Below are 27,183 nucleotides of genomic sequence, written 5' to 3'. Positions count from 1 at the left end.
ATAAGTTTAGTCTCCTCAACTTCTTACATTTCCACCTTATTCAGTACAAGATTTAGTTGAGGTTTAGTGTTTTAATTTTAGGTCCCAAATACAATGCCTTTAGTTTTTGAAATTCATGTATTTAGGACTAACTTATTTCTTGCCACTCATTCTGAAACTGCAGCTCTTAAGTGTTGCAGTGATTTCACCTGCTGTGGTAGCTGATGTGTATAGTGTTGAGTCATCAGCATACATAGACACACAGGCTTCACTTAGCACCAGCGGCAAGTCATTAGTAAAGATTGAAAAAGTAAGGGGCCTAGACAGCTGCCCCCCTAAATGTGCAGAATGAAATGATTTTTACATAACACATTTTTGCTATCGTTCTTTTTTTACATCTGTTATTAGAAAGTGGCAAGGATGATGATTATTAACATGGTCTTTTGCCTGCTAATGCCTGCAATGCAGTGAAGAAAACGATATGACAACAATAACGTCTAATGTAACTGGCCCCTCTAACAGTACAACTGGCCCCAGTTGAAATGGTGTAGAACCGCCACTGGCAGTGATTACACCTGCTGTGGTAGCTGATGTGTATAGTGTTGAGTCATCAGCGTACATAGACACACAGGCTTCACTCAGCGCCAGTGGCAGGTCATTAGTAAAGATAGAAAAAGTAAGGGGCCTAAACAGCTGCTCTGGGGAATGCCTGACTCTACCTAGATTATGTTGGAGTGGATTCCATTAAAGAACACCCTCTGTGTTCTGTTAGACAGGTAACTCTAGATCCACAATATAGCAGGGGATGTAAAGCCATAATACTTACGCTTTTTCCAGCAGCAGATTATGATCAATAACGTCAAACTCTAATAATTTATTTAACCTTTATTTAACGAGGCAAGTCGGTTACAAACAACTTCTTATTTACAATGACGGCCTACACTGGGCCAATTGTGCACCACCCATTCTCGAGTTTGTTGAGCAGAGGCTGTTTATGTTATGGTTCTACAAAGCTGTGTCCATAATAACATAAAACAATCAATTAATTGCATTCAATATATTTTTCTTCTCTATGCTGCCTGCAGCATGATCTATTTTGCCTACGACCATATGACAGACAGTTGTTGGTCGGAGCACATCACCAAAGGATTCAATATATTTTTCTTCTCTATGCTGCCTGCAGCATGATCTATTTTGCCTACGACCATATGACAGACAGTTGTTGGTCGGAGCACATCACCAAAGGATTGCATATTAGTCTTGCTGTGGAACCCTGACCTGTTCACTGGACATGTTACTTTATCCCGGGACCTGCTGTTTAGTTTCTCCTCTGTCTCCATCGACCTCTCAACCTCTGAATGCTGGGCTATGAGAAGCCAACTGACCTTTACTCCTGAGGTGCTGACCTGTTGCGTCCTCTATAACCACTGTGATTATTATTTGACCCTGCTGGTCACCTATGAACGTCTAAACATCTTGAAGAACCATCTGGCCTTAATGGCCATATACAGTGCATTCAGAAAGTATTCAGACCCCTTGACTTTTTCCACATTTTGTGACGTTAAAGCCTTATTCTAAAGCAGATTTTAAAAAATCTCCCCGTCATCAGTCTACACACAATACCCCATAATGACGCAGCAAAAACAGGTTTTCAGACATTTTTGAAAATCTCTATTAAGAAAAAAACCCTGGCAATGTCACATTTACATAAGTATTCAGACCCTTTACTCAGTACTTTGTTGAAGAACCTTTGGCAGCGATTACAGCCTGGCGTGTTCTTGGGTATGACACTACAAGCTTGGCACACCTGTATTTGTCACATTCTTCTCTGCCGATCCTCTCAAGCTGTGTCAGGTTGGATGGGGAGCTACACAGCTATTTTCAGTTCTCTCCAGAGATGTTCGATCAGGTTCATGTCCGGGCTCTGGCTGGGCCACTCAAGGACATTCAGAGACTTGTCCCGAAGCTACTCCTGCGATGTCTTGGCTGTGTGCTTAGAGTCGTTGTCCTGTTGGAAGGTGAACCTTCGCCCCAGTCTGAGGTCCTGAATGCTCTGGAGCAGGTTTTCATCAAGAATCTCTCTGTACCTTTCTACATTCATCTTTCCCTCGATCCTTACTAGTCTCCCAGTCCCTGCCACTGAAAAACATCCCCACAGCATGATGCTGCCATAACCATGATTCACTGTAGGGATGGTGCCAGGTTTGCTCCAGACGTGACGCTTGGCATTCAGGCCAAAAAGTTCAGTCTTGGTTTCATCAGACCAGAGAATCTTATTTCTCATGGTCTGAGAGTCTTTAGATGCCTTTTGGTAAAATACAAGCGGGCTGTCATGTGCCTTTTACTGAGGAGTGTCTTCCGTCTGGCCACTCTCCCATAAAGGCCTGATTGGTGGAGTGCTGCAGAGATGGTTGTCCTTCTGGAAGGTTCCCCCATCTACACAGAGGAACTCTAGAGCTCTGTCAGAGTGATCGTCGGGTTCTTGATCCCCTCCCGGACCAAGGCCCTTCTTCTCCGATTGCTCAGTTTGGCTGGGCGGCCAGTTCTAGGAAGAGTCTTAGTGGTTCCAAACTTCTTCAATTTTTGAATGATGGAGGCCACTGTGTTCTTGGGGACCTTCAATGCTGCAGACATTTTTTGGTACCCTTCCCCAGATGTGTGCCTCGACACAATCCTGTCTCGGAGCTCTACAAACAATTCCTTGGACCTTTTGCTCTGACATGCACTGTCAACTGTGGGACCTTATATAGACAGGTGTGTGCCTTTCCAAATCATGTCCAATCAATTGAATGTACCATAGGTGGACTCCAATCAAGTTGTAGAAGTAGCGCAAGGATTATCAATGGAAACAGGATGCATCTGAGCTCAATTTCGAGTCTCATGGCAAAGGGTCTGTATACTTATGTAAATAAGGTATTTCTCGTTTTTGCAAAAATGTCTGAAAACCTGTTTTCACTTTGTCATTATGTCGTATTAGGTGTAGATTTATGAGGGGAAAAATGTATTGTATCCATTTTAGAATAAGGTTGTAACATAACAAAATGTGGAAAAAGTCAAGGGGTCTAAATTATTTCCAAATGCACTGTATCATACTAAATGGAGGGATACAAATTGACATCCCAAATCCTACAAATTTCCCCTGAGGCCCTTGTGCACAGTCATTTCACAACATTTCTTAATGCAATCCGGGGAGAAACACACTTTGAAAGCAGCTTTCATGGCCACTGTTAAGAGGGAGATCCTAGCTTTCCATTACTACTACATTTATTTCTGCTCTTAAAAATATGTGAACTGCACCATTTTAAAACATGAGTTTTTAGAAACAGCTTGGTTTAGGCGTTACAGGAGGTATATGTGTCACGTCCTGACCAGTAATAGGGGTTATTTGTATTGTAGTTTGGGTCAGGACGTGGCAGGGGGTATTTGTTTTATGTGGTTCGGGGTGGTTGGTTGTTTAGAAGGGTATTTGATTTATTATTTCCGGGTTTTGGGCTATGTTATATGTTTTGTATTTCTATGTTCATTCTAGTATTAGTATTTCTTTGTTTAGGTCATTGGGTGTTGGACTCTCAATTGGAGGCATGTGTTTCCTAGTTGCCTCTGATTGAGAGTCCTATATATAGGTATGTGTTTGTGTTGGTAGTTTGTGGGAGGTTGTGCTAGGTATAGCCTTAATGCCCTGTTATTCAGCGGTGTGTATTGGGTACGTGTTTATTTTGGTTTTTCCTTCTTTGCCAATTCAATAAAAGAAGATGAGTGCACATAACCCTGCTGCGTTTTGGTCCGACAATGATTTTTCTTTATCATCTGACGAAGAAGATTGTGACAATATGTATACATCAATGCATCGCTTAGCCATTCTAGCATTGTCCAGTGCATTGTCCAGCCATTCTATCTTGCCAAGTGGTTGTTAGCAAGCTGACAGCAGGCTAGGTATCAACAGCCAATCCAGAACATGTTTGAAACTATAGTGAACTTCTATTGGTCAATCGCGCCATGATATTGCCGAGTATTAGCATAAACTTCATGGTTTCGTTCTGTAAGACGGAACAATGGGCAGAATTGAATTCAACGGACACGGTACTGTGCTGAACAACCAATTGAAAATGGTAATCGCCCCCAGAGGGCTAAATGTATTTTATTTTATTTGTATTTTTTAATTAACCTTCATTTGACTAGGCAAGTCAGTTAAGAACAAATTCTTATTTACAATGACGGCCTATCAAAAGGAAAAAGGGACGGGGGCTAAATTACATAAAAATATATGACAAAACACACATCACGACAAGAGAGACAACACAACACTACATAAAGAGACAACAACATAGCATGGTAGGCAGTAACATAATTCTGTTGTAACAGATAGGCCTACATTATTCAGTGTTTGTACATCCTTGGCTGAGTACCAGTGGAAAGTTTGGGACAGTCAAGTCAGCAATAGCCTATGTTGCCAGCAACAAGATAATGTTTTGAGTTCATGATCTAGCTAATGATTAGCTCACTGGGGTAAATGAAGATGGGCAACCCCATGCTACAGGTTATCATGCTTATTGCTAAATAACACACCTGCCTGATAATATGGACCGATATGGTGTTGGGCTCATTTCTAGAAAAATTATATTTTAGATCGTGTCAGCATGATTTTATTTTCATTCATTTTGGAGTAATAAAATCAGTCTGAAAAGTCCAAAGTAATTAGCCTCTCTGTTTCCAGGTAGACCAACACAATACTTTTATTCATAATAGAATTTTCAACCTATTAGGACTGGACATGAATTCCTATACAACGGATGGGTCCCATTATGTCTGGCGAAAACCGAGCACTGCATTCCACAGTAAGAACCTCATACCAACGGTCAAGCATGGTAGTGGTAGTGTGATGGTTTGGGGATGCTTTGCTGCCTCAGGACCTTGATGATTTGCCTTAACAGAAGGAACCATGAAATCTGCTCTGTATCAGAGAATTCTACAGCAGAATGTCAGGCCATCCGTCTGTGAGCTGAAGCTGAAGCGCAGCTAGGTCATGCAGCAAGACAATGATCCAAAACACACAATCAAGTCTACAGTCATGGCCAAAAGTTTTGAGAATGACACAAATATTAATTTCCACCAAGTTTGCTGCTTCAGTGTCTTTAGATATTTTTGTCAGATGTTACTATGGAATACTGAAGTATAATTACAAGCATTTCATAAGTGTCAAAGGCTTTTATTGACAATTACATGAAGTTGATGCAAAGAGTCAATATTTGCAGTGTTAACCCTTCTTTTTCAAGACCTCTGTAATCTGCCCTGGCATGCTGTCAATTAACTTCTGGGCCACATCCTGACTGATGGCAGCCCAATCTTGCATAATCAATGCTTGGAGTTTGTGGGTTTTTGTTTGTCCACCCGCCTCTTGAGGATTGACCACAAGTTCTCAATGGGATTAAGGTCTGGGGAGTTTCCTGGCCATGGACCCACAATATTCATGTTTTGTTCCCTGAGCCACTTAGTTATCACTTTTGCCTTATGGCAAGGTACTCCATCATTCTGGAAAAGGCATTGTTCGTCACCAAACTGTTCCTGGATGGTTGGGAGAAGTTGCTCTCGGAGGATGTGTTGGTACCATTCTATATTCATGGCTGAGTTCTTCGACAAAATTGTGAGTGAGCCCACTCACTTGGCTGAGAAGCAACCCCACACATGAATGGTCTCAGGATGCCTTACTGTTGGAATGACACCGGACTGATGGTAGCGTTCACCTTGTCTTCTCGGACAAGCTTTTCTCCAGATGCCCCAAACAATCGGAAAGGGGATTCATCAGAGAAAATGACTTTACCCCAGTCCTCAGCAATCCAATCCCTGTACCTTTTGCAGAATATCAGTCTGTCCCTGATGTTTTTCTTGGAGAGAAGTGGCTTCTTTGCTGCCCTTCTTGACACCAGGCCATCCTCCAAAAGTCTTCGCCTCACTGTGCGTGCAGATGCACTCACACGCGCCTGCTGTCATTCTTGAGCAAGATCTGTACTGGTGGTGCCCAGATCCCGCAGCTGAATCAACTTTAGGAGATGGTCCTGGCGCTTGACTTTCTTGGGCGCCCCGAAGCCTTCTTCATAACAATTGAACCACTCTCCTTGAAGTTCTTGATGATCCAATAAATGGTTGATTTAGGTGCAATCTTACTGGCAGCAATATCCTTGCCTGTGAAGCCCTTTTTGTGCAAAGCAATGATGACGGCACGTGTTTCCTTGCAGGTAACCATGGTTGACAGAGGAAGAACAATAATTCCAAACACCACCCTCATTTCGAAGCTTCCAGTCTGTTATTCGAACTCAATCAGCATGACAGAGTGATCTCGAGCCTTGTCCTCGTCAACATTCATATCTGTGTTAATGAGAGAATCACTGACATGATGTCAGCTGGTTCTTTTGTGGCAGGGCTGAAATGCAGTGGAAATGTTTATTTGGGATTCAGTTCATTTGCATGGCAAAGAGGGACTTTGCAATGAATTGCAATTCATCTGATCACTCTTCATAACATTCTGGAGTACAGTATATGCAAATTGCTATCATACAATCTGAGGCAGCAGACTTTGTGAAAATTAATATTTGTGTCATTCTCAAAACTTTTGGCCACGACTGTACATGAAAATTGATTTGGAATGACATTCTGGAGTACAGTATATGGAAATTGCTATCATACAATCTGAGGCAGCAGACTTTGTGAAAATTAATATTTGTGTCATTCTCAAAACTTTTGGCCACGACTGTACATGAAAATTGATTTGGAAGAGCATTTGAGGACCGGAGGTCAACTTTGATAGCTTGCTACTACTATAATTGATTTTAAGAAAAACAATATGTTTCTCGCCCATGATGTACCGCCGCTGGAGGTTCTGGACTGCGGGCCGCCGCTGAAGACTCTGGATTGCGGGCCGTCGCTGGAGGGTCCGGAAAGCGGGCCGTCGCTGGAGGTTCCGGACTGCAGCCCGTCTCAGGAGGTTCCGGACTGCGGCCCGTCTCAGGAGGTTCAAAAAATATAAATATATATGTCCCCCCACATCTAAAACCAAAGTTGCGCCCCTGGTAATAATAGTGGGAGGGAGCAATAGGGAGAGAGGGGGAGGGGGAAAGAGTACAGACTAAAAACACTGTGTCACCCTCCAGAACTTCAATTGAAAGAGTTATGTAATGGTTAACCATTTACAGTATTACTTACTGTTTATAACTTTGTGCGGCTGGTCACATGATTGACCCGGTCGTGACCGTAACAACAAGTTTAAAAAAAATAACAGACCGAGATGAAGAGGTCAAGGCGAGAGCATTTACTCCGCCCAAAATCTGTCCGCGTGAGATAAGGCCATTTATGTGTGGTGGTAAATAACAGAGTGTCAAATTACTAAAGGATTTAGATCGAATAGAAATTTCGTAATGGTTAAGCTTTTACAAACGCCGACACATATATTATATGTTGATGCACGTTGTATTCCGGCAACTTTGAGAAAAACGACGTTTAGTTGTGCGTGTTGTTTACACGCGTACCTGCCCTCTCATTGGTTAGAATCTTGCCTGTCTTCAATCGTTGAACACATGTATTTCCATTGTTAGAGTGGTCACTCGTCTCTCTTGTTAATATAATAAATAATCATTGCTTTAGGTCATGAGGTGTATCAGTGGGCTCGTCATCAAATGATCCGCCTAGTTCCTGTTGAAATTCTAAAGGTGATTGGCTACGCTCTGTGAGGGTGGAGTTCACTGACGCGTTCCGTTCGGAACAATAAATAGAGGGAACAAGGCTCCTTCCAGTTCACAAGTCTGAGAAGACGCATGAAGAAGTTCTTGCTTCAACAGTGATTGAACGGAACTCCTCTGCCTTCGTCCCGCATTATAGAACATTCCGGATTGATAACGTAACACTTACTTTAACTGTAATAGTAAAATAGTCGAAGGAACTTTATTTTTGTATATTTCATTTTGATATAAAAGAAAATCTGCCAAGATGGAGTCTCAGATCCGCCAGAACTATCACCACGATTGCGAAGTTGCCATCAACCGGATGATCAACATGGAGATGTTTGCCTCCTTCACCTACACTTCAATGGTAAGGAGTCTACCAAGATGACCGTTTAGTTGATCTACCTGTGTATTATTATTCCTGGGTCTAAATGCCATTTTTCACCTGACTTTTCTACACGCCTAGACAATTAAAGAACCAAGAAGTCTAACTCCCTGAAGTTCATATTTGAGTTTTTACTTTGTTATTAAGAGCTTTCAGGTAGATATAACATTCAAATGAAGCCGGGAATCTATCCTACCTTGGACAGAGCGCGTAACAACTCCTTGACGGGTTACTTGTCAGGTTACCAAGTAGACTACAGACTAGACTGATTCATGCCTTTGTCATCATGTTTAGTTGCCACAACAAGAACAGAATGCTGTCATGTTCTTTCTTCTAAACACTGTTTAATGTTTATCCATCCAGGCTTTCTATTTCTCCCGTGACGATGTGGCTCTGCCTGGCTTCGCGCATTTCTTCAAGGAGAACAGCGACGAGGAGCGGGAGCACGCCGACAAGCTACTCTCCTTCCAGAACAAGAGAGGTGGACGTATTTTACTCCAGGACATCAAGGTGAGTCCCTGAGCATCTAAAAACACATTTAGAATGTAGACTGATAGAAATGTCTTTACTCCATGGAGGATCAGCATTAAGTTGATCTAGAGAACCTGGAGTAGTCCTGAACATACTGCCTCTAACCACTGAACTGACAGTGTGAGGGGTGTAACTCTGTTCACTTTATCCTAACCTTAATGTCTGCTAGTAGTCCCTAACACTTTTGTGTTCACTCTGTCCTGTGTAGAAGCCAGAACGTGATGAGTGGGGCAATGGGCTGGAGGCCATGCAGTGTGCTCTGCAGCTGGAGAAGAATGTGAACCAGGCCCTGCTGGACCTGCACAAGATTGCCTCTGACAAGGTTGACCCCCATGTAAGTTATATTGGAACTGGACATCACATGTATATATCACATAGAATACAGGTTCTGTCCCAGGAGATGATCAGGTTGTTGTAGCTCTGATAACTAATGACACAAGATTGTGTGACCTGCTTCACACGCACACAATAGTCCACAGATGCACACTATACACACAATGCAGCTAATGCGTAAGTTTGCATAAATGGTGGCAGGTTGTCTAGTGGTTAGAGCATTGGGCCAGAAATAAAGGTTGCTGGATTGAATCCCCGAGCTGACAAGGTAGAAATATGTTCTGCTCCTGAACAAGGCAGTTAACCCAGTGTTCCACATGAGAATATTATTTACAATAAGAATTTGTTCTTAACTGACTTGCCTAGATAAAAAAGCTGGAAACACATTATCTGCACTTATGCCATTACCACCAGGCTCTCGTGTGTTACTGTATCTACAATATTCTGTAGTTATTCTCTTGTCTGACCTGTGTTTTCCCTCTTTAGCTGTGTGACTTCCTGGAGACCCATTACCTGAATGAGCAGGTGGAGGCCATTAAGAAGCTGGGTGACCACATCACCAACCTCACCAAGATGGATGCTGTCAAAAACAAGATGGCAGAGTACCTGTTTGACAAGCACACCCTGGGAGGCCAGAGCTAAACCACTTCCATCCCCAGGCTACGGCCTCCAGCCTCAGACCAGGACTCCTGGCTTCTCTGATAGATCCTACTGGCTTTGCATTTATAGGGAGGGGAGAGTGTTGAACTGGTGCAGTGCAACACAGCTGTAACATTGAGGTGTTTTTGTTGACAACACTATTGTATTGGAGGCAAGGCATCTTGTAAAACAATAAAAATAGTGTTGCCCTGTAGTAATGGATGTTCTAACAGTCTATTCAGATTCTTTGCTCCGTCTTACTGAGCATCTCAATTTCCTAGTGATAAATACTGACAATTGTAGACCTGCTAGTGACTGAGGGTCATAACAATAGAAGTTTAACATGAGGTTTATAAAGGACATTACCTCTGACCACAGAGCGTGTCCTCTACCTTATCTTGTAATGGTGCCATGTCAATTAAAGGCCCAACAGTCAACTCTAGGTCCGTAAGCGTCAAATGGGTAACTACAGATGATATAGACCTTTACTCTGCGCATAACAAGTATATTAAGATGGTATAGAGGTCAATCAAAACCGTTAGCCAGCTGTTATGGCGCATTTCTCTGAAGGGAAGTACGGCTCTTACTGACATAAAATACATCTTTACTCATGTTTATTTCAGTTGGTAATGCCCAATAGTGCCCCCTACAGCAAATTATGAACTGAATTCTCAAAATAATGATTCTACAAGCCTCTAGTTCACCATAAGGGGCTTATTGGAGCTGTCATATGGTTGCAAAGCTACTGGTAATTACCCAAAATTACTGAAATCTTTGTCATTAACAGGCAATCTAACTTTGGTAACTCATACTTTAACTGAAAATATTGCTATTTTTCATGTGTCCATAGGGCATGGGTTTCTAGTTGATAGACCAGATGGTTGAAGGAGAAAGTAACTTGACATGGTAAAATGTTCATTTTTATCAAATAAAGGTTATGGTATCTAAGTTGGTTTATATTTAAGGTAATGCTTTGTGGCTTTGTTCTATTTTGAAGTATATTTTACATGTGAGGCAAAACAGAGGGCCAGAGATTTGAGATCTGAAGTACCCAAAAAAGGCCACTCGATGGCAGCTGACTAAATGACATCCTTAATTGACCAACATTTGTTATGGATTCCTATTAGCTGCTGTCAAGGCAGCAGTTTCTCTTCATGGGGTCCAGCAAAATAAAGGCAGTTCTATACAATAAAACTAACTACATTACCAAACAGATTTCACAACACATTAAGGGTTTGCCCTCAGGCCACTACTCTACTACCACATATCGACAACGCAAAATCCATGTGTGTGTATCTATAGTGCATATGTTATCGTTTCTGTGCCTATGTGTCTCTTCATGGTCCCTGCTGTCCCATAAGGTGTATTTTTATCTATTTTTTAAATCCTATTTTACTGCTTGAATGAGTTACTTGATGTGGAATAGTAGCCATGGCATGGCTCTATGTAGTACTGTGCACCTTCCATAGTCTGTTCTGGATTTGGGGACTATGAAGAGATCTGGTGGCATGTCTTGTGGGGTATGATTTGCTGTCTGAGTTGTGTGCTAGTAGTTTAAACTGACAGCTCGGGGCATTCAGCATGTCAATACTTCTCATAAATACAAGTAGTGATTAAGTAAATCTCTACTTTGAGCCATGAGAGACTGACATGCATATTAATGTTAGCTCTGTGTACATTTAAGGGTGAGCCATGCTGTCCAGTTCTGGGCCAATTGTCATTTTCCTAAGTCCCTCTTTGTGGCACCTGACCACACGACTGGACAGTAGTCCAGGTGCGACAAAACTAAGGCCTGTAGGACCAACCTTGTTGATAGTGTTAAGAAGGCAGAGCAGTGCTTTATTATGGACAGACCTCTCCCCATCTTAGCTACTGTTGTATCAATATGTTTTGACCATGACAGTTTACAATCCAGGGTAACTCCAATAAGTTTAGTCTCCTCAACTTCTTACATTTCCACATTATTCAGTACAAGATTTAGTTGAGGTTTAGTGTTTTAATTTTAGGTCCCAAATACAATGCCTTTAGTTTTTGAAATTCATGTATTTAGGACTAACTTATTTCTTGCCACTCATTCTGAAACTGACTGCAGCTCTTAAGTGTTGCAGTGATTTCACCTGCTGTGGTAGCTGATGTGTATAGTGTTGAGTCATCAGCATACATAGACACACAGGCTTCACTTAGCACCAGCGGCAAGTCATTAGTAAAGATTGAAAAAGTAAGGGGCCTAGACAGCTGCCCCCCTAAATGTGCAGAATGAAATGATTTTTACATAACTCATTTTTGCTATCGTTCTTTTTTTACATCTGTTATTAGAAAGTGGCAAGGATGATGATTATTAACATGGTCTTTTGCCTGCTAATGCCTGCAATGCAGTGAAGAAAACGATATGACAACAATAACGTCTAATGTAACTGGCCCCTCTAACAGTACAACTGGCCCCAGTTGAAATGGTGTAGAACCGCCACTGGCAGTGATTACACCTGCTGTGGTAGCTGATGTGTATAGTGTTGAGTCATCAGCGTACATAGACACACAGGCTTCACTCAGCGGCAGTGGCAGGTCATTAGTAAAGATAGAAAAAGTAAGGGGCCTAAACAGCTGCTCTGGGGAATGCCTGACTCTACCTAGATTATGTTGGAGTGGATTCCATTAAAGAACACCCTCTGTGTTCTGTTTGACAGGTAACTCTAGATCCACAATATAGCAGGGGATGTAAAGCCATAATACTTACGCTTTTTCCAGCAGCAGATTATGATCAATAACGTCAAACGCTAATAATTTATTTAACCTTTATTTAACGAGGCAAGTCGGTTACAAACAACTTCTTATTTACAATGACGGCCTACACTGGGCCAATTGTGCACCACCCATTCTCGAGTTTGTTGAGCAGAGGCTGTTTATGTTTTGGTTCTACAAAGCTGTGTCCATAATAACATACAACAATCAATTAATTGCATTCAATATATTTTTCTTCTCTATGCTGCCTGCAGCATGATCTATTTTGCCTACGACCATATGACAGACAGTTGTTGGTCGGAGTATCACCAAAGGATCGCATATTAATCTTGCTGTATAATTCATTGCGGCCAGTAGGTCAAACTAACTAAACTAACAAACAAACTAACTAATATAATTCACTCAGAAAAAAACAAATCATGAGTCATGACTCTTGAGTCAGTAAAAAGTTATTCCAAAAGAATTAATCGTTCTTGAACTGCATGTCATTTGCCAGAGGTTGACACCATAGGTCCCAAGGTGGTGTGGCAAAATGTGTAAGTGTCTTTTCTGGGGCCTAGAGTGTTTCCTGATCTCATGACCTGGTCAGGTTTAACTCTGGGTCCTATTCGTAGGCCATGACAAAATATTATTGTTTTAGGTAGCTTCCCTTTTCGTCTGTGCTATGACTATAGGACTGAGAGTTTTCTTGTCAGGTTATGTGGATTGGAAACACTCCTGGCCTAAGGTGGATCAAACTCTTTCAAACTACCACAAACCTTGCTCTTACTCATTCTGAATCTGATACCAAAAGAGCCAGAGACAACAACTTCAATGGACAACATACTCTTGTGTTTGATTAACTATTCTAACCAAACTTGCTTTACCAGTTCATATCACTATACACTAGCTAGTCGAAAAAGACTGATGCCATGATAGCTGCCTGTCTCTGTATATGTGAAAGTTCTGGTTGTGTTAGCTGGAATCCATCAATTCATTCTTTCTGCATTAGCCATCCATGTGTTATGGTTGGACAAACATGTTTATTTCTTTTTCCTTTTTAAGACAGTGAAATTTGAACCACAAACATTTGTAAATAACCACCAGAATTGGAAATAAAATAAGATGCCAACAAACATCACTGGACTAACAAACTGTCTGACAAACCTTTTCAGGAACTTCAGTATCCCTTGGCTTTGGATAGCAGCAAGAGATCGTTTCATCTTTATCCTGTGCCAAACACATTTATTCAGTGAGTCTATTGATAAAAGTCACCTCGTCCGAGAGAGATTTACATGGTTATCAAAACCTCACGCCAAGGTAAGCCAACACGAAACACAGCCCTTATTTTAAGTGTTTCTGAAATCCTCTATGGGAAAAATGAATGGTGGAAAAATGATTGGAACCATCACCCTGTTTGACGGCTAGGTTTTATAGGTATTATGACACCTCTACTATTAACACATAGAAAGAACCAGGGCAGCTAGGTGTCTCACTTCCGATTCCGGTGACATGCATTGAAACATGGCTTTATTTTGGAAAATATCTGTGAATTAACAGACTTATTTTCAAATAATTTTCAACATCACATTCAGTGTGGGACGTTCACTGTCTAACAAGGAACAATAGCAGGTATATTTCGCTCCAGCAGCTGGCATATTCTGTCCATTCACAATTAATCTGTGGGAACATGGCGGCTCTCAACACCCGACAACAGAAAGAGATGATTGTTAGTGAGGAAATTACCCCCGACCACCCCTGTCTCAGTCTCCAGAATATAGTACCAGTCAAAAGTTTGGACACAGCTACTCATTCAAGGGTTTTTCTTTATTTTACATTGTAGAATAATAGTGAAGACATCAAAACTATGAAATAACACATATGGAAACATGTAGTAACCAAAAAAGTGTTAAACAAATCAAAATATATTTTATTTTTGAGATGCCTTGATGAGAGCTTTGCACACTCTTGGTATTCTCTCAACTAGCTTCATGAGGTAGTCACCTGGAATGCATTTCAAATAACAGGTGTGCCTTATCTTTCTTTCCTTCTTAATTTGAGCATTAAGGTAGGGGTGGTAAACAGGACATAGCCCTATGTGGTAAAAGACCAAGTCCATATTATGGCAAGAACAGTCCAAAGAAGCAATGAGAAACAACAGTCCGTCATTACTTTAAGACATGAAGTTCAGTCAATCCGTAAAATTTCAAGAACTTTGAAAGTTTCATCAAGTGCAGTCACAAAAACCATCAAGTGCTATGATGAAACTGGCTCTCAGAAGGACCACCACAGGAAAGGAAGACCCAGAGTTACCTCTGCTGCAGAAGATAAGTTCATTAGAGTTACCAGCCTCAGAAATAGGCAATTAACTGCACCTCAGTTTGCAGCCCAAATAAATGCTTCACAGAGTTCAAGTAACAGACACATCTCAACATCAACTGTTCAGAGGAGAATGAGTGAATCAGACGTTCATGGTTGAATTGCTACAAAGAAACCACTACTTAAGGACACCAATAAGAAGAAGAGACTTGCTTAGGCCAAGAAAAACGAGCAATGAACATTAGGCCGTTGGAAATCTGTCCTTTGGTCTGATGAGTCCAAATTTGAGACTTTTGGTTCCAACCTCCATATCTTTGTGAGATGCATAGTAGGTGAACGGATGATCTCCTCACGTATGGTTCCCACAGTGAAGCATCAAGGAGGAGGTGCGATGGTGTGGGTGTGCTTTGCTGGTGACACTGTCTGTGATTAATTTTAAATTCAAGGCACCGTTAACCAGCATGGCTACCACAGCATTCTGCAGCGATACACCTTCTCATCTTGTTTGCACTTAGTCGGACTATCATTTGTTTTTCAACAGGACAATGACCCAACACACCTCGAGGCTGTGTAAGGGCTACTGACCAAGAAGGAGAGTGATGGAGTGCTGCATCAGATGACCTGGCCTCCACAATCACCCAACCTCAACCCAAAAAACAGATAAAGCAACACCTCACAGCACAACGCCTCTCCCATATTTGACCTAGATAGTTTGTGTGTATGCATTGATATGTAGGCTACGTGTGCCTTTAAAAAAAATGTATGAGCCGCTCTTGTCTGTTGATGTTCTCTGTGTGGACCCCAGGAAGAGTAGCTGCTGCTTTTGCAACAGCTAATGGGCATCGTAATAAAATACCAAAATCCAAAATGAGATGGTTTGGGATGAGTTGGACCGCAGAGTGAAGGAAAAGCAGCCAACAGGTGCTCAGCATATGTGGGAACTCCTTCAAGACTGTTGGAAAAGCATTCCAGGTGAAGCTGGTTGAGAGAATGCCAAGAGTGTGCAAAGATGTCTTCAAGGCAAAGCGTGGCTACTTTGAAAAATCTAAAATATATTTTGAGTTGTTTAGCACTTTTTTTAGTTACTACATGATTCCATATGTGTTATTTCATAGTTTTGATGTCTTCTCTATTATTCTACAGTGTGAAAAATAGTAAACAATAAAGAAAATCCCTTGAATGAGTAGGTGTGTCCAAACTTTTGATTGGTGCTGTGCATTCTGCAATAGTCTATGTGCAGGAGGGCTGGTGTAATTCTCCTGTCTTATCCATATATCAACGGAAACAGGATGCATCTGAGCTCAATTACGAGTCTCATTGCAAAGGGTCTGTATATTTATGTAAATAAGATATTTCTTGTTTTTGCAAAAATGTCTGAAAACTTGTTTTCACTTTGTCATTATGTCGTATTAGGTGTAGATTTATGAGGGGAAAAATGTATTGTATCCATTTTAGAATAAGGTTGTAACATAACAAAATGTGGAAAAAGTCAAAGGGTCTAAATTATTTCCAAATGCACTGTATCATACTAAATGGAGGGATACAAATTGACATCCCAAATCCTACAAATTTCCCCTGAGGCCCTTGTGCACAGTCATTTCACAACATTTCTTAATGCAATCCGGGGAGAAACACACTTTGAAAGCAGCTTTCATGGCCACTGTTAAGAGGGAGATCCTAACTTTCCATTACTATTACATTTATTTCTGCTCTTAAAAATATGTGAACTGCACCATTTTAAAACATGAGTTTTTAGAAACAGCTTGGTTTAGGCATTACAGGAGGTATATGTATACATCAATGCAACGCTTAGCCATTCTAGCATCGTCCAGAGTGGCTTGCCAAGTGGTTGTTAGCAAGCTGACAGTAGGCTAGGTATCAACAGCCAATCCAGAACATGTTGGAAACTATAGTGAACTTCTATTGGTCAATCGCGCCATGATATTGCCGAGTATTAGCATAAACTTCATGGTTTCGTTCTGTAAGACGGTACAATGGGCAGCATTGAATTCAACGGACACGGTACTGTGCTGAACAACCAATTGAAAATGGTAATCGCCCCCAGAGGGCTAAATGTATTTTATTTTATTTGTATTTTTTAATTAACCTTTATTTGACTAGGCAAGTCAGTTAAGAACAAATTCTTATTTACAATGACGGCCTATCAAAAGGAAAAAGGGACAGGGGCTAAATTACATAAAAATATATGACAAAACACACATCACGACAAGAGAGACAACACAACACTACATAAAGAGACAACAACATAGCATGGTAGGCAGTAACATAATTCTGTTGTAACAGATAGGCCTACATTATTCAGTGTTTGTACATCCTTGGCTGAGTACCAGTGGAAAGTTTGGGACAGTCAAGTCAGCAATAGCCTATGTTGCCAGCAACAAGATAATGTTTTGAGTTCATGATCTAGCTAATGATTAGCTCACTGGGGTAAATGAAGATGGACAACCCCATGCTACAGGTTATCATGCTTATTGCTAAATAACACACCTGCCTGATAATATGGACCGATATGGTGTTGGGCTCATTTCTAGAAAAATTATATTTTAGATCGTGTCAGCATAATTTTATTTTCATTCATTTTGGAGTAATAAAATCAGTCTGAAAAGTCCAAAGTAATTAGCCTCTCTGTTTCCAGGTAGACCAACACAATACTTTTATTCATAATAGAATCTTCAGCCAATTAGGACTGGACATGAATTCCTATACAGCGGATGGGTCCCATTATGTCCGGCGAAAACCGAACACTGCATTCCACAGTAAGAACCTCATACCAACGGTCAAGCATGGTGGTGGTAGTGTGATGGTTTGGGATGCTTTGCTGCCTCAGGACCTTGATGATTTGCCTTAACAGAAGGAACCATTAATTCTGCTCTGTATCAGAGAATTCTACAGCAGAATGTCAGGCCATCCGTCTGTGAGCTGAAGCTGAAGCGCAGCTAGGTCATGCAGCAGGACAATGATCCAAAACACACAATCAAGTCTACAGTCGTGGCCAAAAGTTTTGAGAATGACACAAATATTAATTTCCACCAAGTTTGCTGCTTCAGTGTCTTTAGATATTTTTGTCAGACGTTACTATGGAATACTGAAGTATAATTACAAGCTTTTCATAAGTGTCAAAGGCTTTTATTGACAATTACATGAAGTTGATGCAATGAGTCAATATTTGCAGTGTTGACCCTTCTTTTTCAAGACCTCTGTAATCCACCCTGGCATGCTGTCAATTCACTTCTGGGCCACATCCTGACTGATGGCAGCCCATTCTTGCATAATCAATGCTTGGAGTTTGTCAGAATTTGTGGGTTTTTGTTTGTCCACCCGCCTCTTGAGGATTGACCACAAGTTCTCAATGGGATTAAGGTCTGGGGAGTTTCCTGGCCATGGACCCAAAATATCGATGTTTTGTTCCCCGAGCCATTTAGTTATCACTTTTTCCTTATGGCAAGGTGCTCCAATCATGCTGGAAAAGGCATTGTTCGTCACCAAACTGTTCCTGGATGGTTTGGAGAAGTTGCTCTCGGAGGATGTGTTGGTACCATTCTTTATTCATGGCTGTGTTCTTAGACAAAATTGTGAGTGAGCCCACACACTTGGCTGAGAAGCAACCCCACACATGAATGGTCTCAGGATGCTTTACTGTTGGCATGACACAGGACTGATGGTAGCGCTCACCTTGTCTTCAAATAATATTTTTGCAGGAATCTCCTTGCGAATGATGCCACAAACAATCAGAAAGGGGATTCATCAGAGAAAATGACTTTACCCCAGTCCTCAGCAGTCCAATCACTGTACCTTTTGCAGAATATCAGTCTGTCCCTGATGTTTTTCCTGGAGAGAAGTGGCTTCTTTGCTGCCCTTCTTGACACCAGGCCATCCTCCAAAAGTCTTTGCCTCACTGTGCGTGCAGATGCACTCACACCTGCCTGCTGCCATTCCTGACCAAGCTCTGTAATGGTGGTGCCCAGATCCCGCAGCTGAATCAACTTTAGGAGATGGTCCTGGCGCTTGCTGGACTTTCTTGGGCGCCCCGAAGCCTTCTTCACAACAATTGAACCGCTCTCCTTGAAGTTCTTGATGATCCGATAAATGGTTGATTTAGGTGCAATCTTACTGGCAGCAATATCCTTGCCTGTGAAGCCCTTTTTGTGCAAAGCAATGATGACGGCACATGTTTCCTTGCAGGTAACCATGGTTGACAGAGGAAGAACAATGATTCCAAGCACCACCCTCATTTTGAAGCTTCCAGTCTGTTATTCGAACTCAATCAGCATGACAGAGTGATCTCGAGCCTTGTCCTCGTCAACACTCACACCTGTGTTAACGAGAGAATCACTGACATGATGTCAGCTGGTTCTTTTGTGGCAGGGCTGAAATGCAGTGGAAATGTTAATTTGGGATTCAGTTCATTTGCATGGCAAAGAGGGACTTTGCAATTAATTGCAATTCATTTGATCACTCTTCATAACATTCTGGAGTACGGTATATGCAAATTGCCATCATAAAAACTGAGGCAGCAGACTTTGTGAAAATGTATATTTGTGTCATTCTCAAAACTTTTGGCCACGACTGTACATGAAAATTGATTTGGAATGGCCTAGTCAAAGTCCAGACCTAATCGCAATGTAGATGTAGTGGCAGGACTTGAAATGAGCAGTTCATGCTTGAAAACCCACAAATTACGCTGAATTAAAGCAGTTCTGAATGCAAGAGTGGGACAAAATTCCTCCATAGCAATGTGAGAGACTGATCAACAACTACAGGAAGCATTTGGTTGCAGTTGTTGCAGCTAAAGGTGGCAATACCAATTATTGAGTGTAAGGGGGCAATAACTTTTTAACACAGGGGAATATGGTGTTGCGTAACTTGGTTAATTAAATAGATAAAATTAAGTATCCATTCTTTTGTTATTTGTAAACTCATGTTCCCTTTATCTAATATTATGTTTTGGTTGAAGATCTGATAACATTCAGTTACAAAAACATGCAAAAATAGAGAAAATCAGAAAAGCGGAAATAATTTTTAATATATACACTGAGTGTATAAAACATTAAGAACAACTTCCTAATATCGAATTGCAAACGCCCCTTTTTCCCTCAGAACAGCCTCAATTCATTGGGGCAAGGACTCGATGTAAAGGGTGTCGAAAGCCTTCTACGGGGATGCTGGCCCATGTTGACTCCAATGCTTCCCACAGTTGTGTTAAATTGGCTGAATGTCCCTATGGGAGGTGGGCCATTCTTGATACACACGGGAAACTATTGAGTGTGAAAAACCCAGGGTTTTGGTGGTGATTTTCTAAACTGTTAGTTAGACCAACAGTTTAAAGTAATATTGAAAAATATTGTTATTTGAGTTGTGATTGGGGATAATCAGGACAGTTGTTGGTGTATTTTCCCTCCAACATTCATCAGAACATAGTATATGATACTGCTGTTTTCTCATTCTTCCCTTTTTTTCCTGGTCTCAGCACATTTTCGCCCACTCACCACGGTCAAGTCTGTTTACACAGTCATGAGACCCAGACTTCTTCCACCATTGTCACGGTGATAGCGGAAAATAATGGCCTTCAGGCCAAAGATGGTGGATAAATGAAGGTAGTTCACTCAGGCCTTTGCGATAGCTGTCTGCTTAGTCCTTGACTTCCATTGAAACATAACCATTGAGGGAGTGGAACATCTCGCTTCTTCTTCTGTTTCTGCTTGAGACTCCAGAATGCTGAGTCACAATGACAAGGCAGAAATACAGCCAGGGCAGAGCCTGAGTCATTCCATACTGTAGTAGAACCAACAGGAGGTTATGACAGGAGGACTGGGAAGGAGGGAAATAGGAATAGAGGGGGAGGGGGAAAGAGTACAGACTAAAAACGCTGTGTCACCCTTCAGAACTACAAAAGAAAGAGTTCTGTAATGGTTAATCATTTAGATTGTTACTATCACTTCTGTTTATAACTTTAACTTAAGAACATTCTTAGTTTTTACGATAAAATTGTAATGCTGAGAGATGGATAAAAATGTACAGGGTGGGTACCTGGAGGAAAATGGGGGAGGGTCATGCCTTTTCAATTTCAGTCAAGAGGAGGGTTCAGAATGTTTTAAATCTAGTCCAGGGGAGGGTCATGTAATTTGTAATTAAAGAAATTGCAATATTTCTCAGTGTTTTAGAATTCGTTGCTTATTAGGCTATATATCGATGTTTGCCCGATTCCACCCGGTTCTCTGCTGGAAATGCAATATGAAGTGTGCCTATAGGCTATTTAGAATGTTCTCAATCAAATGATTCATAGCCTATAGGCTATAGGCTACGAAGTGCATGCTCAGAGAAGCACAGAGCAAAGTTATATTTCTAAGATAGCTGCTGGGATTGCGTAAATAAAACTAGACTGCATTACACACTGCAATGGATATTCCAACCCTGAGGCCTGTTCTGCCCTTGCTGATCAAAACCTTTTTTTGTGCTGCCTAACCAATCCTGTGCTGTGTAGGACTACAGTGGCAGTTCAGGAGGAGAGTCAAAGAATTCTTCAGAATTTTTTTTTTGATTAGACGAGTCCAAAAAATGCAGTATCTTGCACGTGGACTAGCCTTTAGACTATGTTCTGTTCAGTTTGAGAAGGAGAGCGTGAAGATGAGGACCGGAGGTCAACTTTGATATCTTGCTACTACTATAATTGATTTTAAGAAAAACTTTGTTTCTTGCCCATGATGTATTTATCCAAGTTATTGACATCACAATAAGCCAGATTTTAGTTACTTACATTGTGATGCTGAAACTTGAAGCAGCAGTCACGGCACAATCAATTGGAAATGGACAGCTGATGGTGCTGAAAATAGGCAAATAAGAGTAGGAATAATTCATTTAAACCGTCTTCATTTAATTATACTTCACTAACAACAAGAGGGCTTTGTGTTGGAGCCTATTTCTTCCTATTTAAGAAATAAGAGGTAGCTCTACCTGTTTGACAGACAGAATTAGGCTATAGGCTGCTATATCCATAGATTTGTCATTCAATTCCTCTACTCACCATGCACTCTTTAAATAGCCTTCCTCCATGTCAGTGAAGGCCTGTTAAAACCAGTAATGGAATTGAGGGGGTATGAGAGGGTATGCAATAGGCCTACATTTTTTTGAAGAAAATGGCGAAAAGGAAGTGCCTACACATTGTTATTTTAAGATTTGGAATCAAATAAAAAATCGGATTACATACAGTGATCTATAACAGCACTTTGGTCCGTTATGCTTTATGCTAAATACAAGGAAGGTGGCACGGTGGTCCTTTGTGGGCAAAATTTCTCATCAAACTTTGCCATCAAATTCTGGCATTCTCTGGATTTATGGTGCTTTCAAGACAACTGGGAAATGTCGAATCATGAAGTCAGTGATCTTCAGGTTGGCATCAAGATATGGGTGGCCTGTGACGCACAATCCAGCTACGCTTGGAAGATGCAAGTCTACACAGGGAAGCCGACCGGTGGAGGCCCAGAGAAGAGGCAGGGGATGCGGGTTGTGCTTGATGTGACAGATGGACTGAGGAGTCACAATGTCACGTGTGACAAATTCTTCTTCTCTTATGAACACTGGCAGCAGATCCTGAAGAGGAAGATCCCCATTGTTGACACAATTAGAAAGAACAAGCCTGAGCTCCACCCTGCTCTCCTTGCAACAAGGGGGAGAGAGGCCTTCTCATCAAAAGTTGCCTTCACCCCCATCACCACTCTAAGAATGTGGTCCAAAAAAAAGGGAGGGTTAGGGAGGGTGACAAATGTCTATGGTGGCTCTGGTGCAGTAAGCAGAACCTTCTCATCCTGCGGATCCTCCAACAGAGGAGGCGGCTCCGGTTCGGGGCGTAACCCCCGCTCCGCCCGCTGACCCCTCTGCTTTTGTGCCACCGGACCGTGGATCGTCGGAGGAGGAACCGGACCGTAGATCATCGCCAGAGGCTCTGTACTGCAGACCGCCGCTGGAGGTTCTGGACTGCGGGCCGCTGCTGAAGACTCTGGACTGCAGGCCGTTGCTGGAGGGTCCGGAAAGCGGGCCGTCGCTGGAGGTTCCGGACTGCGGCCCGTCTCAGGAGGTTCAAAAAATATAAATATATATGTCCCCCCACATCTAAAACCAAAGTTGCGCCCCTGGTAATAATAGCGGGAGGGAGCAATAGGGAGAGAGGGGGAGGGGGAAAGAGTACAGACTTAAAACACTGTGTCACCCTCCAGAACTTAAATTGAAAGAGTTATGTAATGGTTACCCATTTACAGTATTACTTACTGTTTATAACTTTGTGCGGCTGGTCACATGATTGACCCGGTCGTGACCGTAATAACAAGTAAAAAAAAAATAACAGACCGAGATGAAGAGGTCAAGGCGAGAGCATTTACTCCGCCCAAAATCTGTCCGCGTGAGATAATGACATTTATGTGTGGAGGTAAATAACAGAGTGTCAAATTAGTTAAAGATTTTGATCGAATAGAAGTTCCGTAATGTTTAAGCTTTTACAAAAGCTTTTACAAACGCCGACATATATATTATATGTTGATGCACGTTGCATTCCGGCAACTTTGAGAAAAACGACGTTTAGTTGTGCGTGTTGTTTACACGCGTTCCTGCCCTCTCATTGGTTAGAATCTTGCCTGTCTTCAATCGTTGAACACATGTATTTCCATTGTTAGAGTGGTCACTCGTCTCTCTTGTTAATATAATAAATAATCATTGCTTTAGGTCATGAGGTGTATCAGTGGGCTCGTCGTCAAATGATCCGCCTAGTTCCTGTTGAAATTCTAAAGGTGATTGGCTACGCTCTGTGAGGGTGGAGTTCACTGACGCGTTCCGTTCGGAACAATAAATAGAGGGAACAAGGCTCCTTCCAGTTCACAAGTCTGAGAAGACGCATGAAGAAGTTCTTGCTTCAACAGTGATTGAACGGAACTCCTCTGCCTTCGTCCCGCATTGATAACGTAACACTAACTTTAACTGTAATAGCAAAATAGTCGAAGGAACTTTATTTTTGTATATTTCATTTTGATATAAAAGAAAATCTGCCAAGATGGAGTCTCAGATCCGCCAGAACTATCACCACGATTGCGAAGCTGCCATCAACCGGATGATCAACATGGAGATGTTTGCCTCCTTCACCTACACTTCAATGGTAAGGAGTCTACCAAGATGACCGTTTAGTTGATCTACCTGTGTATTATTATTCCTGGGCCTAAATGCCATTTTTCACCTGACTTTTCTACAAGCCTAGACAATTAAGTCAAGAAATGTAACTCCCTCTAGTTCATATTTGAGGTTTACTTTGCAATTAAGAGTTTTCAGGTAGATATAGCATTCAAATGAAGCCGGGAATCTATCCTACCTTGGACAGAGCGCGTAACAACTCCTTGACGGGTTAATTGGCATCAAGTTTAGTTGCAACAACAAGAACAGAATGCCGAGTCACGTAAGGCATGTCATTTTTTTTTCCTAACCACCACACTTATGTTTATCCACCCAGGCTTTCTATTTCTCCCGTGACGATGTGGCTCTGCCTGGCTTCGCGCATTTCTTCAAGGAGAACAGCGACGAGGAGCGGGAGCACGCCGACAAGCTACTCTCCTTCCAGAACAAGAGAGGTGGACGCATTTTACTCCAGGACATCAAGGTGAGCCCCTGAACATCTAAAAACATATTTAGACTGATAGAAATGTCTTTACTCCATGGAGGAGTGTCTACAGCGTTAAGTTGATCTAGAGAACCTGGAGTAGTCTTGAACATACTGCCTCTAACCACTGAACTGACAGTGTGAGGGGTGTAACTCTGTTCACTTTATCCTAACCTTAATGTCTGCTAGTAGTCCCTAACACTTCTGTGTTCTCTCTGTCCTGTGTAGAAGCCAGAACGTGATGAGTGGGGCAATGGGCTGGAGGCCATGCAGTGTGCTCTGCAGCTGGAGAAGAATGTGAACCAGGCCCTGCTGGACCTGCACAAGATTGCCTCTGACAAGGTTGACCCCCATGTAAGTTATGGTGGATCTGCACATCACATGTCTATATCACATAGAATACAGGTACTGTCCCAGGAGATGAGCAGGATGTTGTAGCTCTGATAACTAATGACACAGGATTGTGTGACCTGCTTCTTCACACGCACACAATAGTCCACAGATGCGCACTATACACACAATGCTGCTAATGCATAAGTTTGCATAAATGGTGGCTGGTTGTCTAGTGGTTAGAGCGTTGGGCCAGTAATAAAGGTTGCTGGATTGAATCCCCTAGCTGACAAGGTAGAGATGTTCTGTCCCTGAACAAGGCAGTTAACCCACTGTTCCTCTTAGGATCTCATTGTAGATAAGAACTTAATCTTAACTGACTTGCCTAGTTAAAAAAGCTGTGAACACATTATCTGCACTTATGCCATTACCACCAGGCTCTTGTGTGTTACTGTATCTACAGTAGTCTGTAGTTATTCTCTTGTCTGACCTGTGTTTTCCCTCTTTAGCTGTGTGACTTCCTGGAGACCCATTACCTGAATGAGCAGGTGGAGGCCATTAAGAAGCTGGGTGACCACATCACCAACCTCACCAAGATGGATGCTGTCAACAACAAGATGGCAGAGTACCTGTTTGACAAGCACACCCTGGGAGACCAGAGCTAAACCACTTCCATCCCCAGGCTACGGCATCCAGCCTCAGACCAGGACTCCTGGCTTCTCTGATAGATCCTACTGGCTTTGCATTTATATTGAGGGGAGAGTGTTGAACTGGTGCAGTGCAACACAGCTGTAACATTGAGGTGTTTTTGTTGACAACACTATTGTATTTGAGGCAAGGTGTCTTGTAAAACAATAACAATAAAAAGTGTTGACCTGTAGTAATGGATGTTGTAACAGTCTATTCAGCTTCTTTGATCCGTCTTACTGAGCATCTCAATTTCCTAGTGATGAATACTGACAATTGTAGACCTACTGAGGGTCATAACAATAGGAAAAGTTTAACATGAGGTTTATAAAGGATATTACATCCTCCACAGAGCGTGTCCTCTACTATAATTGACATGGCATTATTACAAGTTAAAGGCCCAACTGTCAACTCTAGGTCCTTAAGTGTGAAATGGGTAACTACAGTTGATGTAGACTTACTCTGCATCACAAGTTTATTAGAGGGCAATCAAACCCTTGTGTTCTGCTCGGTAAATCAGTTAGCCAGCTGTTATGGTGCATTTCTCTAGAGATGGGAAGTACGGCTCTTACTGACAAATCTTTACTCATTTTGTTTGTTTCAGGTGGTAATGTCCATAGTTCCCCTACAGCAAACTATGAACTGAATACTCAAAATAGTAGTGATTCTCCAAGCCTCTAGTTCACCATAAGGGGCTTATTGGAGCTGTCATATGGTTGTAAAGCTACTGGTAAATTACTGAAGACTTTCATTTTGGTAATTAACAGGCAAGCTGAACTTTAATTCTTAAACTGAAAGATATTGCTAGACATGTAATGTGTCCATATAGTAAATGAGTATCTAGTGGGTACACCATTTGGTTAAAGGGGAAAATAGCCTAACGAGAAAAGCGTCTAATCAGCAATGGCATTGTAAATAATTGAAATTTTTTTCAGAACTGCCACCATTTACAATCAAGAAGTATTGACATGGTAAAATAATTGAGTATATTTTATTAAAAGGCTGTTATTCACTAAGATGGTTTATATTTAGGATAATGTTTAGCAGCTTTGTCATGTTTGAAAATATATTTTAAATGTGATGAGGCCACACAGGGCCAGAGATTTGTGATAATCTGACAAATCCAAAAAGGCCACTAGATGGCATCTGATTCATTAGTAAATTCCGTAATTTACCAACGTTTGTATTTGTTATGATCCCTATTAGCTGCTGTCAAGGCAGCAGTTACTCTTCACGGGGTCCAGCAAAATAAAGGCAGTTCTATACAATAAAACTAACATTACATTACTAAACAGATTTCACAACACATTAAGGGTTTGCCCTCAGGCCACTACTCTACTACCACATATCTACAACACAAAATCCATTGTGTGTCTATAGTGTATATGTTATCGTGTTTGTGCCTATGTGTCTCTTCACAGTCCCTGCTGTCTCGTGTATTTTTATCTATTTCTTAAAATATGATTTTACTGCTTGCATGAGTTACTTGATGTGGAATAGTAGCCATGTCATGGCTCTATGTAGTACTGTGCACCTCCCATTGTCTGTTCTGGACTTGGGGACTGTGAAGAGATCTGGTGGCATGTCTTGTGGGGTATGCATTGGTGTCTGAGTTGTGTAGTGATGAAGTCAATCTCTCCTCTACTCTGAGCCATGAGAGATTGACATTCATAATAATGTTAGCTCTCTGTGTACATTTAAGGGTGAGCCGTGCTGCCCAGTTCTGGGCCAATTGTAATTTTCCTAAGTCCTTTGTGGCACCTGACCACACAATTGGACAGAAGTCCAGGTGCGACAAAACAAGGGCCTGTAGAACCTACCTTGATAGAGTTGTTAAGAGGCAGAGCAGTGCTTTATCATGGACAGACCTATCCCCATCTTAGCTACTGTTGTAT

The 27,183-nt window shown here is 41.7% G+C and overlaps 2 protein-coding genes across 2 annotated transcripts; both read left to right on the top strand.

Annotated features, from left to right (window-relative positions):
• The first annotated feature begins 7,744 nt into the window (after positions 1–7,744).
• Positions 7,745–10,527, top strand: LOC115170842 (ferritin, middle subunit). Its single transcript, XM_029727170.1, has 4 exons — positions 7,745–8,058; positions 8,440–8,586; positions 8,816–8,941; positions 9,427–10,527. Exons 1-4 carry the CDS (start codon positions 7,957–7,959, stop codon positions 9,580–9,582), a joined length of 531 nt encoding a protein of 176 aa, XP_029583030.1. The 5' UTR covers positions 7,745–7,956; the 3' UTR covers positions 9,583–10,527.
• Positions 10,528–23,508: 12,981 nt separating this feature from the next.
• On the top strand, positions 23,509–25,485 carry LOC115170840 (ferritin, middle subunit-like). The gene is made up of 4 exons (XM_029727168.1): positions 23,509–23,776; positions 24,125–24,271; positions 24,500–24,625; positions 25,111–25,485. The coding sequence occupies exons 1-4, from the start codon at positions 23,675–23,677 to the stop codon at positions 25,264–25,266; spliced, it is 531 nt and encodes a 176-aa protein (XP_029583028.1). The 5' UTR covers positions 23,509–23,674; the 3' UTR covers positions 25,267–25,485.
• Positions 25,486–27,183: the final 1,698 nt, after the last annotated feature.

This window comes from Salmo trutta, chromosome 32 (genome assembly GCF_901001165.1).
Source record: "Salmo trutta chromosome 32, fSalTru1.1, whole genome shotgun sequence".
NCBI lineage: Eukaryota > Metazoa > Chordata > Actinopteri > Salmoniformes > Salmonidae > Salmo > Salmo trutta.
Note: the sequence above shows the minus strand (reverse complement) of the source record. Positions and strands in the feature narration are given on the sequence as shown.

Excerpts from the sequence above, each read along its gene's own strand:
- LOC115170842 (XM_029727170.1), top strand. The coding sequence starts at position 7,957 with ATGGAGTCTCAGATCCGCCAGAACTATCACCACGATTGCGAAGTTGCC. Across the intron at positions 8,587-8,815 it reads TTTTACTCCAGGACATCAAG|AAGCCAGAACGTGATGAGTG; the intron begins GTGAGTCCCTGA and ends TGTCCTGTGTAG. Across the intron at positions 8,942-9,426 it reads CTGACAAGGTTGACCCCCAT|CTGTGTGACTTCCTGGAGAC; the intron begins GTAAGTTATATT and ends TTCCCTCTTTAG.
- LOC115170840 (XM_029727168.1), top strand. The coding sequence starts at position 23,675 with ATGGAGTCTCAGATCCGCCAGAACTATCACCACGATTGCGAAGCTGCC. Across the intron at positions 24,272-24,499 it reads TTTTACTCCAGGACATCAAG|AAGCCAGAACGTGATGAGTG; the intron begins GTGAGCCCCTGA and ends TGTCCTGTGTAG. Across the intron at positions 24,626-25,110 it reads CTGACAAGGTTGACCCCCAT|CTGTGTGACTTCCTGGAGAC; the intron begins GTAAGTTATGGT and ends TTCCCTCTTTAG.